The sequence below is a fragment of the Balaenoptera ricei genome, chromosome 18, assembly GCF_028023285.1.
Source record: "Balaenoptera ricei isolate mBalRic1 chromosome 18, mBalRic1.hap2, whole genome shotgun sequence".
NCBI lineage: Eukaryota > Metazoa > Chordata > Mammalia > Artiodactyla > Balaenopteridae > Balaenoptera > Balaenoptera ricei.
Genome location: NC_082656.1, coordinates 7,311,972 through 7,328,894, shown reverse-complemented (window position 1 = coordinate 7,328,894; position 16,923 = coordinate 7,311,972). Strand labels below are relative to the sequence as shown.

The window sequence follows — 16,923 nt, the reverse complement described above, 5'->3', positions numbered from 1 at the left end:
ATGCCAGTGCCTGGGGCTAGACGGTGAGTCACCTGCTGTGGTCCGATTCTCCTGCCTCCCCCCCCGGCCAAACTAAGCCCCTCTGTTAGACCCTTGTCTCTCCTAGGCCACCGGATCACCACTGCCCATCACCTCTGGTCAGTGGCAAGAGACAAGGTTGGACGGGGGAGCTCGGCACCTGATATGTTTGCAGGACTTGACCTCTATCAGCCATGCAGTCCATTTATTCCATCATGTTTGTATCCGTCACCAGCTTGCAGCCCACACTGATGTGAGCACCTCTGTCTGTCACTGTGTCCATCTCTGGAGACACAAGACTGAGGAAAGCACCATTCCTGCCTTAGGAGGAGAGAGTCACATAGACACAACTTTTAAACGATGTGGTATCTGCAAGGTGCTCAAGACTTTGCTTTTCTCTTACTTCTTCCCCTGCAGACGTGCAGATTTCCTCTTCCTCAGATGGGTCTGTCAAAGGCAAAAATTGTGATACCAACCACCGAACACAAAAGGAGGATCATTACTTTGACTGAAAGGGTATGTGTCATAAGAGAAATACTCCACCCGTTGGCCAAACACCAGCGTGGTACAGTGGGGGAGGGGCTCCGGGGCCCTCGGGGTTTTGCTGCACTTCTGTGGGTGCAGCTGCTAAGAAGCAGCCCCGGAAACCGGTGCTCCAACGATGAGGGGTCATATAGATCCGTAAGCCCTGATGCTGATGAGTCCAGTGGGTTTTTTCTTGTTTGGGGGCAGGGATGGGGGGAGGTCAGCTTTACAGTTTTTGTAGAACTCTAACGCTGTCAAAATGACTCCTGACTTCTTATTCACTGCCCAGTTCAAGCATGTGATACACTCTTCCCTTGAACTGGTAGCCAGGCAGGTGGGGAGGGTAAATCCAGCTATCAGCTGCACTCAAGGGCAGCAGAAACAGCCTGGCATTGGCCATGGCCATGGCCTTACTGATTGCCCTTGCAAGCAGGCGTCCAAGGGAGGTGGTGAAGCCTCAAGTATTATTCAAAGACCAGGCGGTTCTTAAGGAGCAACATCTCTGTTCGTTGACTTTTTAAAAGAAATTAATATGGAGCAGTATTGACTTTGTATGTGTGTGTCTGCAGAGTTCCATGCGTTTTTCTGCATGTAGAGATCTTTATAACCACCATCACAGTCAGGATACAGACAGCCTGGTCCTTCCAAAATTCTCTCCTGCTATCCCATTTACTCACACCCTCATCCCACCCCTGACTCCTAGTGACCACTGATCGGTTCTCCATCACCACAGCTTTATCTCTTTGAGAGCATCATATACATGAAATCATTATAGTACATAACCTTTTGAGTCTGGCTTCTTTCACACAGGGTGATTTTGTCTGAAGATCTTTCTTTAGCCCTTTAACAATTCTTCCAGAGCAAGTCTGCTTCTGATGAATTCTCTTATTTTTCATTCACCTGAGAAGGTTTTCATTTCACCTTCATTCCTGAAGGATATTTTCTTAGAATATAGGATTCCAGGATGACAGTTTTTTTTTTTTCCTTTCTGCACATAAACACTGTTGTTCAACTACTTTCTCTCCTCCAGTTGTTTCAGATGAGAATTCCAGTTGTTAAACTGTTGTTCCAACATAATATGTTGTTTTTCTCTGAGTGCTGTCATGATTTTTTTTTTCAGTTTTCAGCAGTTTAATTATGATGTGTCTGGGCATGGATTTCTTGGGTTTATCCTGTTTGGGGTCTGCTGAGATTCTGGAATCCAAATAAATTTGGGAAGTTTTGATAAATTTGGGAAGTTTTCAGTCTGTATTTTTCATCTATTTTTCTACATCATACTCTTTTTCCTATCCTCTGGGACTCTAATGCCACAAATATTAGACTTTTTGGAATTGTTCCATAGGACTCTGAAGCTCTGTTCATTTTTGTTTTCAATCTTCATGCTCTCTCTCTTTTCAGTTTTTTATTTTTTCCTGTCTTTTAAAAAATTTTTTTATTAGAATATAGTTGATTTACAGTGTTATGTTAGTTTCAGGTAAAGTGTGCAGTAAACTGATTCAGTTATACATATATATATATATATATATATATATATATATATACATTCTCTCTTGTTAAGATTGGATAATTTCTATTGCTCAGTCTTCAAGTAGATCAGCTTTTCCCTCTGTTATCTCCATTCTGTTTTTTAACCCATTCAGTGAATTTTACATTTTTGTTAATGTATTTTCAGTTCTAAAATATCTATTTGGTTCATCTCCTATTTTTTTTTGCTGAGGCTTTCTAGAGTATTTGTTTTTACTTCTTGGAGCATTTTTATAATTGTTGCTTTAAAGTCTTTGTCAGATAACTTTCGCATCTGTATCATCTTGGCACTGATATCCATTGGTTGCATTTTCCCATGTGAGTTGAGATTTTCCTGGTTCATATGCCAAATATTTTTGGATCATATCACAGACATTTTGAGTATTATGAGATACTGGGTCTTGTTTAAATCGGGTAGAGAATGTTGTTGTTGTTTTTTTTTAAGCAGACGATCGACACAGTTGGGCTCAGTCTGCAAGTTCTGACCAGATTTCTGTGGGTTGTGGTTCTAATGTCAGTTCCACTTTCAAAGTCTTTGCAGCGCTATTCACATTTCTCCTGAATGCCCACCATCTCATGGTCAGGCTGGGACCTAGATGGTGACGTATCTGTTAGTTTAGTTCTGAGTCTTTGTTATGCTGTTTGTGATCAAACCCAAGCACACATGGCGTGGCGGTGAGCCCAGGATTTAGCAGATAACGTCACGGTTTGTTTTCCCAAACTCCTTTCTCTCTATAATCTCCCTGGTATTTTCCAGTTTCCTGGGGTTTCCCTTTTTGGTTGTCCATCCAGAAAGCTGGGCTTTTATTTTCCCTGCTCTTCTGTGCAATTCCTGTGACTCTGCCCATGTCCAGGGCCAAATGGTGGGGGCACTGAGAGAGGGAAACCCCTACTCTTGGGACCACCCCTCCTTTAATTGGAGAGGAAGTGTCCCCTTCCCCAGCATTCTCCATGCTGCGTGCCTTCCGTGCTTGTTAGAGGAGGTGATGGAGAGGATGTGACCTCCAGTTGACCCACGAGCTGGACCGGGGCAGGCAGAGGCTCCTCACCCCCTCCCCTCCCCTGAATGTACATTCTGCCCACCATTCCCGCAGCGGGAGCTGTTCCAAGCACACAGCCTTGGGAGTCAGGTGTTGCTGAGACCCTCTGGACGGTATACGTGACTGGACCCAGGTAAGGCTTCTTATAACCTTCTAAGATTCTGGCGGGCAGGTGCAGTGATCTGTTTGTCCTGCGGCCGCTCAAGATGAGCATCTTATGTAAGTCCCCTTGCTTATGAAGCCTGCCACCGACCCATCTGGAGGAGGCTGCTTCTTTCCTCTGTCTCTCCCTGCCCTCCCTGTACAGGGGCCGGCTTCAGATTTCACGCAGGAGGCTCCCGAGGCTGTGAACTTACACTGCTGTCTACACGGCCAGGAGACTCCTTTCTCACACCTGGAGGCTGAACTAGAAGATTTCTGCTGGAGTGTTCTCGGTCCACGCTGATGCCCGCTTCTGGGCTTCAGGCTGCCTTGCGTCCCTTCCAGGGAATTCCAGGGGGAAAATGGTGGATCCGCAGCCAGCTGATGGTACTGTGAATTCATGTTTTCTCTCCATCAGCCTGCTTGGTCCTCAGAGAGCTGCCCCTGCATTCTGTCCCGGAACTCAGTGGGTGAGCCAGGGTAGAGAGAGGGAGCTTACTCCATCTTATCCCGATCTAGAAGCTGTTCATTGACTTTTGCTGAGCCATTTCTCCAGATCTCTTTGGTCCGAGAACTGGGGACTCTTTCCAAAGGGAGAATGGACATGTCATCATAGGAGTGTATGAGGGCAGTTGTCAGTCAAATACGTGAGTCTGTGCTACTGAAGTGCTGAGAAAAGACATTGCAGCCTCTCGTGGGCAACATGGACCCTCTAGGGAGCGGCCCAATCCTTGTCCCAGGCTGGAGGAGCAACCGCTCTCCTCTTACGCCCATGCACCGCTGACGGGCGCAGAGCCTGCCCCGCCTGCTTAACGTGACGGTGCCGCAGGCAGCTCTCTTCCTAATGGCCCGTGGGGTGCATGTCGCATTCCGGATGCACAGCCGTCAGCCCTGCATCTCTTCCCAGGTCCCTCATGAAACTCTCTTTTCTTCTCTTTGCTTTTTTCCATTTCTTCTGCCAGCCCCTCTTATGGAATAATGTGACTGTAGGAAGGAATGAGTAGACCCAACCAACACAAGGGGACGGGTGGAGCGTTTACGCGGAGAAATGAGGTTCTTGGGTGTAGTAAACATCGTGATCTCGGCTGGGGCAGTCTTTTGTGGGGAAGGAAGCTGCAGTGCAGAAAACTCTTGATTGATAAAGATACAGTTGTTCTTGCCAATGTCACCCAAGGGATAAACAGTTTGCCCGCCATAAAATCTCATTAGTCCTGCCAGGCGAATGAAGAAATGTAAAGATTTGTGGCCCCAGTCTAACTAAAGCCATTATCTCAAGAATGGCTCAGCGATGCGTTATGGGTCTATTTGAAGATTTCAATTTACCTGTAGTAGGGTTTGCTTTCTTTTCTTCTACTGGAGGGAAACATTCAGCCTGTTTTATTGTTTTGGATTCATTTTTCAGAGAACTGAAACTATCATAGCCCTCCCTCCAAAAAAAGTTAAAAGCACCGACCACTTGCCTGTTGCCCCCCAGCAGACGCAACCATAGAGGAGATTTCTGTTTGTGCAGTGACAGGTGGGGTGTGTTTGGTGGGTGCACAAGTTGGAGGATATGATTGACGCAGTCGTGAATCCATTTGTGCTTGAAAAACAGGCTGAGAATCTAAGAAAAACTCAGAGTCTCCCTGAAAAAGAGACATCATGAGCATTGCACTATTCTCCTTTTATATATATAAAAGGAAAATAGTGAGTATAGGAAACGTTAATTCTCTCAATGAATGTTTACTAAGTGTCTCTGTACGAGGTTGTGTGTTAAGAGCTGCGGGAGATGCAAAGAATATGCTAAGATCCTTGTTCTCCTCGTGAAGACGAGACGCACTCGTAGGTGATGGTGGCCGAGCATGGGATCCTCCCGGACCAGGGCTCGAACCCGTGTCCCCTGCATTGGCAGGCGGATTCTTAACCACTGCGCCACCAGGGAAGCCCCTTATCAACTTTATTGAGGAATAATTTAGGTACAATAAACTACATCCATTTAAAGTACATACTCTTCTAACCTTTTAAACTACTAACTTACTAATGACTTGTTAATTAAAAATTATTCACCAATACAAATAAAAAATAATTTAAAAACCCTACACAATTGGGAAATACTATCTGACCTTCAGAGGGAGCAAGATGAATATGATTTTATCTTACTGTCTGGAATCTGTGTGACACACACATACGACAGAAGGGCAAGAGGGAGCAGATGAGAATCAGGACGAGAGGGTCCACCAGGGCGTTGGACTTGTTTCCTGGGGCACCTGGTGTGCTCAGGTAACACAGTCTAGGGAACACTTTGGCTGCGAGAATGAAGTGAGGGGGACAGTCATGCCTTTCATGACTGTCCCTTTCTTTTCCCGAGGTCCCCACCTTGGTCCAGGACCTCATCACCTCATGTTTAAATTATTATTAAAAGCCATCCAACGTTTCTCCTTGCTTCTGGTCTCTCCCCACATTAACCTGTCTTGCATGTAACTGTGTTTATGCCACTTCCCAACGAACACAATTTCAGGAACTCTTGGGGCGAAATCAAACGCTTCAGCCTGGCATTTGAAGCCCTCAACCGTGCAGCCTGTTACACCTGGAGTGGCTCTGTCAACCCATCTCACCTAATTCTAAGCACAGGCCATCAGTTTCAGGCGGGCGGTTCCATTCACTTGCCCTCATCTTCATGGCGTCCCTCCTGTTGGAACATCCCTTCATCTTCCTTTCCTGTGTTTCGTGCTCCACATGCTATTCTCTGTCAACTTTATGTACACGGTGAAGACTTTGTACCCTCCGAATTCTTTCTCTTCCATATTTTTGTAGCTGTTATGGTCTGAACTACTCACTTTATACACAATCACGAGCTGTTTTTGATTTTTTTTTTTTTTAAGCCAGGCTTTGGTTTAGGTTTTTTATTTATTTATTTATTTTTTGGCTGTGTTGGGTCTTCGTTTCTGTGCGAGGGCTTTCTCTAGTTGGCGGCAAGCAGGGGCCACTCTTCATCGCGGTGCGCGGGCCTTTCACTGTCGCGGCCTCTCTTGTTGCGGAGCACAGGCTCCAGATGTGCAGGCTCAGTAGTTGTGGCTCACGGGCCCAGTTGCTCCGCGGCATGTGGGATCTTCCCAGACCAGGGCTCGAACCCGTGTCTCCTGCATTGGCAGGCAGACTCTCAACCACTGCGCCACCAGGGAAGCCCTGCTTTTGATTTTTAATGAGCGTTTCATGAGCCTATATTCTCTTTCTTAAATAACCAGTATAAACAGGTTGAGATCAGGGACCACATTATAGAATACTTCCTGGGCTTTAGGATTACATGTAAAAAAAAAAAAAAATCCTCTAAATGTGTAATTCAGTAGTGTGTTGAGACTTCCAATGCAAGCAAATCCAAGAATCTGAAAACAACCCTTTGTTAGACCATGCATCTTTAAAAAAAAAAAAAAAAAAAATATATATATATATATATCTTAAATATTTTTTGTAAGCACTAAGGAAGTGCAAGTGTGGTGATAACAACAGTAAATATTTATTGGGTTCTGACTGTGTGTCGGACACTTTCCCAAGTGTTTTTCCATGGCATAACTGCTTTAGTTCTCCTGACAACCCACTGAGGCTGTTATTCCCATTATACAGCCAAGGAAACCAAAGCACCAAGTGGGGAAGTCATTGCCAAGGTCAGAGAGTTTGGGCCAGGCAGCTGGGCCTGGTGCCCAAGAGTTTAACCACAGCACACAATGCATCTCATTCATATGAGGAGCATATGAAATGTAGACAATGTTGAGGAATAAGAAGCAGAATTGTAATTAGAGGCCAGAGGAAAAGATCTTGACCATGTCAAGATTTATGCCTGAGAGATTGTGAGATGGAACATACCGTCTGTATGAAAAAGGTGTTGGATTCTAACAAACTCTGGAGAAAGAACAGCTCATTATCTGTAGAGTCTATTTTTAGATCCTTTTCCTTAGGTCATTGTAGAGAAAATATAAAGTCTCTGATTACTCTGTATATGATAGGTATGATCTTAATTATTATTATTATTTTTAAAGATGTCATAAAAGTCTGCACTTTGCTGAGTTTTTCATTAAAAAGCTCCTTTTCGGACTTAGCAAATGCTAATCTTTTCTACTTCAATAGTTGGAAATTCTCCCAGGGGCGTCCTAGCTCTTTAAATATTTTTAGGTTGCCTGATTTCTTCTGTTGCCTCTCCAGGAAGCCAGTTTCATTCCTAAACCCCAGAGAGTAGCCCTGCTCCATCTTTTGCACCCTCACTGCATCAGGATAAAGTGCTGCCTAATTACTGCTTTTGTGGGGTCACAGAGGCCAGAGTATTTGTCTCCAGGCCATTGCTCTGGACCATAAACTCTTCTCAGATGAGAGATAAATCTCTTCATTATTTAAACCTCCAGGTTTTGTAAGAGGATTTTACTCCAACCAAATTGTTTCAAGTCTCCTAAGAGAAGTGATCAAATGAGACAATGTAACTCAGCCTGAGATAGTTTCTAATGGGACCAGTTTAAGGGGAGGGATGTCCCCCCCCACCCTTAAAAGTATAAAAATCTGGTGCCCACATCTAAAAGGGGATCCTGAAAAATCAAATCATTTTATTTACTTTGTTTCTCCATTTCTGGTATGAGAAGGGAATTCAGAAGTGAATAGTTGAGGAAGTGTTACTTTGTTTCCTATGAAGACACAAAGGTAAAGTTCTAATTATAGTAATACCCTGGCTTTTTGCTGGATATTTTCTTCCAATAATGGAAATTTCTTTAAGAAATTTGAACCAAACAGCTAAACCTGTATTTTTACTAGAAACTAAATACTTTTAATAGATATGAAATATATGACACTTGTAATTTTATGCTTATTTGGTTAACTCTAAAATGAAACATACAGAACATTGTTAATTTGCAAGCGCATTGGAATTGAGTGGAAGAAGTTAACATTAAATAACACATGATTATTTCCTTATTATCGGTGGGAAAAATTATAGGATTGGCCACTTGTAGAACATTTGCTTATTTTCTGAGATTTCTTTTTTAAAATAAATGTATTCACTTTTCCAATCCTTATGATGTAGGGAAGTTACTGTGGAAGCAGTAAGTTACTGAGAAGCAGACCTTAATAGAGGAACAGTGATGAGGAAGGGTACTCTGCATTGTTCAGGCTTCTCCCGTGTGTTTAGCATCTTTCCCACCACACACAATGCCCATGCTTTCCTCCAAAGGTGCCAGTCCAGAAAGGAGGTCTGCTGCATATGTGATGGTGGGACTTTAGGATCTTTGAGGTCCGAGGTCCAACTTCTGGATCGCTTTCCCAAGTGACCTCAGACATGCTCAGGTTATGTGCTTCCATCTCTGGAACAAGTAGACAGACTTGTAGTCTCTACAGCAGTGGGTTCCAAGCTCAGCAGCAAATTAGAATCTCTTGGGGAACTCTATTTATTTATTTATTTATTTTAACTTTTTATTTTATATTGGAGTATAGTTGATTAACAATATTGTGATAGTTTCAGGTGTACAGCAAAGTGATTCAGTTATACGTATACATGTATCTATTCTTTTTTCAATTCTTTTCCCATTTAGGTTGTTGCATAATATTGAGCAGAACTCCCTGTGATATACAGTAGGTCCTTGTTGGTTATCCATTTAAAATATAGCAGTGTGCACATGTCAGTCCTCTTGAGGAACTTTAAAAACTCCTGATGCCCAGTTCCTGCCCACCCCCAGATTAAAATTTAATTGGCCGCAGTGTGAGGCCTAGACGCCTGTATATTTAAATTTCTCCAGGTGACACTGATCACTGCTCTAAATTCATTCTAGAAGAAAGAAGCTTCCTCCTCCCTCATTGGCCAGTTGCTGGCATACCTGTAGAGATGGTAGCAACAGGGGTGTTGTATTGGTAATAATATGCCGCAAAATTATCAAAAGGCTGCAATGAAAGGCCCTGTCAAGGTAAAAAGATGATGACAACGATTACTCTCCTTATTTTGTTAGAAAAGATTGCTGAGCCCCGACATCTGTGGGACACCCTCCCAGTTATAAAGCACGTTCAACATACCGCCAGCTTTGTCCTCATAAGGACCCTGTGAGGCAGCCGAGGAAGGTATTGTTATGTACATTCTTTACAGGTGAGGAAATTAAGTTCAGAAAGGCTGAATGTCATGTCCAGGGCCACACAGCTAAGTAGCTAGCAGCGCTGGGGTTAGAATCCAGGTTTCTGATTGCTATTCCCTTGTAACAAGTGGTCGTATTATGACTTAGAATCCCATATAGTTCTAGTTATTCACTCACTGTGTGACTGTGCGTGGTTATGTGACCTCTCTTTTTATTCTTCTATAAAATGGGGTTACTACGTGGACCTACCTCACGGGGCCGCTCTGGGATCGAACGGGATAAAGCTTCTCATAGACTATAGAAGTCAGTACAAATGTAAACTGCTGCTGTTATTATTACCTACAGGGAAAAAGCAGTGGTTTGAGAGAGGTCAGGTTATTTATAATGCTGTTTTCCTGCACTTGGGACTTAAAATTAACTAGCAAATTATAAGTTGTTACCTGACAATACTTGATTCTTTCCAATATAGTCTGCATATGTTTTTGGTCTGCTTTGTTCACTGATTTACCAGCCGGGATTGCAGAATTGATCAGAGCAGACTGGGCTTCCCAGGGTCAAAGGAACATCTGAGTGAGATGCTGAATCCACATTGGAGTCACACTTCCCTTCCTGCTGCGTTTCTGAATTTTCTGGCTCACGATGGCATCTGAAGCAGCTGCTGTATGTGTCCTTAACCAAGTTAAGATCTGTAACATGTCACATTACTTCACTGGGGCTCCCTGGGCCTGTTCTGTGTTGTTTTTTAGATTCCGCATATGAGTGCAATCACATGGTAGTTGAATTTCTCTGTCTGACTTATCTCACTTGGCACAATATCCTTGAGGTTCATCCATGCTGTCATGTGAATGGCAAGATCTCATTCCTATTTATGGCTGAGTAACATTCAATCATATACATATATTCCATCATATGTGTGTACATATATATCACATCTCCTTTATCCGTTCATCCATTGATGGACACTTGGGTTGTTTCCGTATCTTGGCTATTGTGAATAATGCTGCCGTGAACATGGGGGTGCATATATCTCATCTAATCAGTGTTTTCATATTCTTTGGATAAATACCCAGAAGTGGAAGAGCTGGATCATATGATGGTTCCGTTCTGAGTTTTTTGAGGAGCGTCCATACTGTTCTCCATGGTGCCTTTACCAGTTTACATCCCCACCAGCAGCGCACAAGGGCTCCCTTTTCTCAGCGTCCTCGCCAACACGTTTTGATAACAGCCATTGTGACAGGCGTGAGGTGATATCTCACTGTGGTTCCTGGGCCTATATGGAGGGCCCTGAATTAGTCATGTGGGTACTTGATCATTATCACTTGAACAGCTCTGTTCTTGGCTCAACACTGGGCTTTGCTGTTGGAGAGTAGACCTGGGTTAGGAGAGCGATGTCTGAGGAATGTCTGAGGTTTCTCTCATAAGAGATAAAAATAGGGAATCAGTTAGGAGAAGGGATAAAAAAATGCGTTCCTTCAATCCCACTTTCATCATTCAGTGCGCTGTCAGTGAGAAATCTGATGGCACTTCGTTGTATATAAAGACACTTCTTATTTATAAATACAGGTCATTTAATACCTATTTTAAAAAATTTATCACTGTCAACTTCCACTATTTTTTTCCATAATTCTCTCCAGCACAATACTCTGCATTCAATAGATTTTCAATAAATGTTGGCAGGAACTTTTTTCTCTGTGACATTCATTCATTTATTTATTCATGTAAGAAACATTTATTAAGTTTTGACTTGATGTCAGGCACTATACAGGAGCTGGGGGTAAACAGCCATAAAGACATGGTTCCCATTTTTAAGGAACTGATTGTTTTGTGGGGAAGCAGAGCGTGAACAGATGACTAGAATCAGCATAAGTGTGTGATGGTGGGAGGCACACGGAAGGGGACTGGGGGCCAGGAAATGGGTTCCAGAGGGAATGCGTAAGCCGGTTCTGGAAGAGCAAGAGGGGCTGGGAGGTGAGATGGACAGTTGGGAGGAGAGGTGATTATAGGCACCTGTAGAGGAGTTATATAGGCACAGAGGTCAGGGGAGCCGGAGGAGGCTGGAGTGCAGAGAGCAAGAAAAAGCAAGCACAACCGGGTCACCGTATACCCTGGATATCCTGTAGGCCAGTGTTTTCCCACATTCCTTAGTAGTTTATGAATTAAATAAAAATGAAATAGAACAGGGACTATCAGAGACTATGATATGTAGCAAGGGTGAGTTTTGTTGCATGAAACTTATGTTTCAGTTATAGGTGTGCGTGTGTGTACATAAAAATGTATGCCTGTACTGAGTACAGGTAAAACATGTTTGAGATGCTCTGTTGTAGGCTGGAAGTGCCACTGAAAGGTTTTTACCCAGAGGAGCAACACGATTAGGTTTGCATTTTAGCACAACTGTGCTACAGTTATTCTGGCTACAGTATGTAGAATGGATTTGAGTGGTTGGAATGCAGCACAATGGCAAGTGCTGGAGCAGCTATCTTGTATAATGAGGTAGGAGCCACCTGTTATGAATGGCAGATCAATGAGACAGAAGGAGCATGGTTCCCTGATGATTATGGAGCTGCCATACCAGCCCTATACTGCCTATCCAGACTTCTAAATTAGAGAGAAATAAAGCTCTAGTCTTGTTTAGCTCACTGTTGTTTGGGCCTGTAATGGTAGGCTAACCAATATCCTTAACCATTATACCTGCCTGTGGCAGATGGAGCCTAAGATGACCTGTAATGATCCCCACCTCTTGGTATCACATTTCTGGGTAATCCCGTCCCCTACAGTATGGGTGGGATCTGTGATTTGCCTCTAACCAATAGAATATGCCAAGAATGATATTTCCACGAATAGATCACTTAAGATACTGACTTCCATTTTGTTAGCAAGTCTTACTTTTGCTGGCTTTGATGAAGCAAGTTGGCATGTTATAAGTTGCCCTATGAAGAGGCTCAGAGGGCAGAGAACTGAAGGCAGCTTCTGGCCAACAGCCAGCAAGTAACTAAGACCCCCAGTCCAACTTTCTGCAAAGAGCTGAATCCTGCCAACAACCAGGTGAGCTTGGAACTGGGTCCTTCCCCAGTAAAGCTTTCAGATGAGACCTGAGCTCTGGCCAACACCTCGATTATAGTCTTGGGAGACACCCTGAAGCTGAGAACCTAGCTAAATTGTCCCTGGACTTCTGACCCACAGAAACTGTGATAATAAATGTGTGCTATACTGAGCCTATAAGATTGTGGTAATTCATTATGCAGCAATAGATAATACACTGTCTAATTTATATTTGCCTTCCTCTGCTTCCTTGGTTTCAGCCTCATATTCCTGACCAGCAACACTCATACAGAGACACCCATTTCAAACCCAAATACACCTTCATACTTCCATGCTCATTAGACCAGCAAAATAAAAATGCTGGATAATTCCAAGATATGGTGAAGCAGGAATGCTTTTGCACTTGTGACTGTAAATGGAATAACCACTTTAGGAAATAATGGGTAAAATCTCAGAAAATTGAAGATCAACATGCTTTACCATCCATTATTCTACTTCTTGACATAAACCCTAAAAAACTTTTATGCATATGCACAAGGTAAGATCCAAGAATATTCATTGTACAATCTTTAGTATCAGTGAAGTCCCAGGAGTGGGGTGCTGCAGTAATAAACACTCAAAAATGTGGAAGTGGCTTTGGAACTGGGTGATGGGTAGAGGCTTGAAGAGTTTTGAGATGCCTGCTAGAAAAAGTTTCGAGATGCCTGCTAGAATGGCCATGAACAGACCATTAGGGGCGATTCTGATGAGAGCCATGGAGAAAGCCTCAATCCTCTTAAGTAATCCTGAACAGAATGTTGTAGAAATAGAGATGGAAAAAGCCATTCTGATGAAGTCTTAGCTGGAAATGAGGAACATTTTATTGCACAATAGAGGAAAGGCTGTACTTTCTATAAAGTGGCAAAGAACTGAATTGTGTTCATGTTCTAATGTTTTGTGGAAGTTAGAACTTGCAAGCAATGAAGTTGGATATTTAGCTGAAGCAGTTTCTAAGCAAAGAGTTGCAGAAGTAGCCTGATTCTTCCTGACTATTTAGGGTAAAATGTGAAAAGAGAGAAATGACTTAAAGACAAAATTGTTACTAAAAAAAGGAAACAGAACTTAAAGATTTGTAAAATTCTCAGAGTGTCCATATTGAAAAGAATGAGAAGGGCTCTTTGGGAGAGAACACTAAGGATGTGGCCTAGCGAGCATTCGACAAGGAGGGGGGTATGGATCTGCCATCTCCATAGAAGCCAGGAGGTCTTCTCCATGACAACGGAAGAATAGCCCTCCTTTCCCCCCAAGGTGATTCAGAGATTGTCGGGGCTGCCACTTCCATCACAGGCCTGTGTTCAGGGCGGGCGAGAGCAGGAGGGGCCGCTGGCGCTCTCAGGAGCTCAGGGGTAGCCGTCAGCACTGCTTTACATCACATGTCTGCAACCTGCGCTCGGGCAGGATGGTCCTCGGCTGCCCCAGGTGCGGCTCGGGCAGCAAACTTGGGCAGCATCCATACTGCCCCCAGAGTGTAGGAGCCCTGGGGGCACGGCTGCCTCCAGCTAGGTCTCAAAGGATGGGACCAACAAGCCATGGAGCCACAGGGGTGGGACCTGTCTCTGCTTTCTTCTTTCCCATTTCTCCTCTTTGGACTGGGAATATCGGTCCTGTGCCCATCCTACCACTTTGTATTTTGGAAGCACAAGGCACGTTTGCTTTCACAGGCTCACAGCTGGGGAATTTGCCTCAGGATAAATCTTACCTTGAGTCTCACCCATATCCGATTTAGATGGTATTTGGAGGAGATTTTGGACTTTACACTTTTGAGTTGACATGTGAGTACAACATAAATTTTGGAGGGCCAAGGGTGGACTGCTATAGACTGAATGTTTCTGTCCCATCTCCCCAGTTCATATGTTGAAGTCCTAACCCCCAATGCAATGGTATGTATTTAGCGGTGGGGTGTTTGGGAGGTGATTAGGTCATGAGGATGGAGCCCTCGTGAATGGGATTATTGCCCTTTTAAAAGAGACTCCAGAGGGCTCCCCCTCCCCTTCTGCCATGTGAGGACACAGCAAGAAGACAGCTGTCCATGACTAGAAATCTCACACCGAATCTGCTGGTTCCTAGCTTCCAGAACTGTGAAAAATAAATTTCTGTTGTTTATATGCCGTCCAGTCTACGGTTTTTTGTTATAGCAGCCTGAATGCCTGAAGACACCAAGGTTGAAAACGACCTAAATATCCATCAATAGAAAATGGACGAACTGTATTATATTGTTACAGCAATTAAAATGAATGAACTGGGCTTCCCTGGTGGCACAGTGGTTAAGAATCTGCCTGCCAGTGCAGGGGACATGGGTTCGAGCCCTGGTCCGGGAAGATCCCACATGCCGCGGAGCAGCTAAGCCCGTGCACCACAACTACTGAGCCTGCGCTCTAGAGCCTGCGAGCCACAACTACTGAAGCCCGTGCGCCTAGAGCCCGTGCTCCGCAACAAGAGAAGCCACCGCAATGAGACACCCGTGCACCGCAACGAAGAGTAGCCCCCGCTCGCCGCAACTAGAGAAACCCCGCATGCAGCAACAAAGACCCAACGCAGCCAAAAATAACACACAAATAAAATAAATAAAATGAATGAACTAACTTTACGTTTATAAACATGGATCAACCTCAGAAACACAACTTTGAACAGAAAAAGGCAATCTCAAGAAAGCATAGTATAACATTTATAAAAAGCTTGAAAACACATAAAACAATATTATAGAATGCTTACAACACAGAGATAGAGTAATAGTAAAAAACATGCATCTGAAAAATAATCAAAATCCAAATCAGGATGTGGTGGGTACCAGGTGTTGTTGTTATGCAACTCTATACTTTTTATGTATGTTTTACATGTTAAACAAAACAAAACAAAACTGAAATGCTTATTGGCCATGAGGCTGTAAATCCTGGCACAGATCAAGAAGACACTTTACAAAACTTGTGTAATTGCTGTCCTACTTCATGTCATTGTAACTTCACTTTCAGAGAGCGAGAACAGGTAACCCGTGAGTTGGGGGGAAAAGGGACAGAGATGAGGTTGAGTAAGGGCTGTTAGAATTCTTTATCACAGCTCTTAGTGAGGGTTTTCTGGAAACATGAAATTTGAGGTGAGATTTGAGAAAGGAAGGCGGCAGCCTGGTGAATACAAGCAGAGAATACCAAGGAGAGATGGGATGATGAACGGTTTGCTTGAGTAGTTAACCATTTAGGAATGATTCATGCAGCCAATATTTATGATGTTGTAGCATTTATGCACATAAATCACAAAGAAGACCTAAAATGTAGCAGAAAAACAAGAGCCAGAAAAGGAAATGGAATTTGCACCTCCCAACCCCATCATTCTCCATTCTACAGTCACAGTAGAACAGGACACAGGAAACCAGGGGGGAAAAAGAGGTATTCCAGGAACGGGAGGGTCCCTCTAGCGTGGCTTGTATTTTCTTGCAACGGGAAGGAGGAAGGGGATCCCAGCTGAACTGTTCCGTTTTTCATTCAGACCTGCAATGTTTCATGGCTGGGGTTGCTTGCCACAAGACTGCCTTCTAAGAATAGAAAACCTGATCACAAGCTGCTTTTCCTCTGTGACACGCCACCTACATCGTAACATGCTTCAGTGGCTGAATCAGAAGGTGACGTGCTTTTCAATTCGCTAGAAGATATTCTGCTTGTCACAAACGAAGTAACTCTTGCCAACATTTTCGAGTAATGCATATTTGGTTATGTATCCTTCTGCTAAATATAAGGTCCTACAATAGTTAGGGGAAAGAAGCATTGCGAATATATTAGCACCTTGCAGAGTATTCACGATGACTTACTGCAGTGCTCAAAGAAATACCATGACTCCAGCTGTCACAGGGGACTATGGGTTCATTCATTGAGTTATGTACCCACAACACTCCAGAGTGCTACAAATCCACTTAACAACCTTGAATCCTGAGTTTTCTGTTCATATTTCTAAATTAGCATAAAGAAATACAGAATCACAAGCAAGGAGAATCCCCATAGGCTACTGCCAAGAGGTTTTGTGTTTATTTTGGCGCACATAGGAAATATTCTGAAGCCCTAAAATGGGGAGCAGTTCTTTTCATTAGGAATATGTGATTAAGTGAGGCTGGTCTAAAATAGTTCTGGTCTTTAAAGAAAGTCTCACTTCTAATGGGAGCACTGAAGCAGAACTACAGTTCGTGAATAAAACAGAGCAAAGCCTCATTTTGGCTGGATAAGACAGAAACACAGGTACAAGTTTCTTCATTTCCTTCTCTTATTATCTCCTCCATCACCTTTAAGAAAAGACAGCATCAGAGAGACAAAATTGCTGCCCTGAAAATCTTTTTAATCCTTCCCTTCCATTCACCAAATTCCAGTTCACTTTATGAGGCCTCTGGTACCACTTCCTGGCTTTTTGCATCATTAGCTATTTGCTTCCTCCCACTTGCCAATGAGGAATACAAGGGAAGCAAGTGAAAAAGCTGAGTTTCCACATTCTGAGAGAGGTCAGATTCCAGACGAAGCTTGGGGTTCAGGCCAAGCTCTGGG

The 16,923-nt window shown here is 43.5% G+C and overlaps 1 protein-coding gene across 3 annotated transcripts in view; it reads left to right on the top strand.

Moving 5' to 3' along the window:
* Positions 1–475: 475 nt before the first annotated feature.
* Positions 476–16,923, top strand: part of KATNAL1 (katanin catalytic subunit A1 like 1) — a 100,969-nt gene continuing 84,521 nt past the window's right edge. Inside the window, exons 1-3 of one of the 3 annotated variants that reach the window (XM_059902837.1) lie at positions 476–534; positions 3,162–3,240; positions 3,415–3,635. In XM_059902837.1, coding sequence (XP_059758820.1) covers positions 3,611–3,635 — 25 coding nt within the window. In that variant the 5' untranslated portion in view covers positions 476–534; positions 3,162–3,240; positions 3,415–3,610. Of the gene's footprint in view, positions 535–3,161; positions 3,241–3,373; positions 3,636–16,923 lie in introns of those variants that run through there. The other 2 variants (XM_059902842.1, XM_059902838.1) reach the window with 2 other exon arrangements.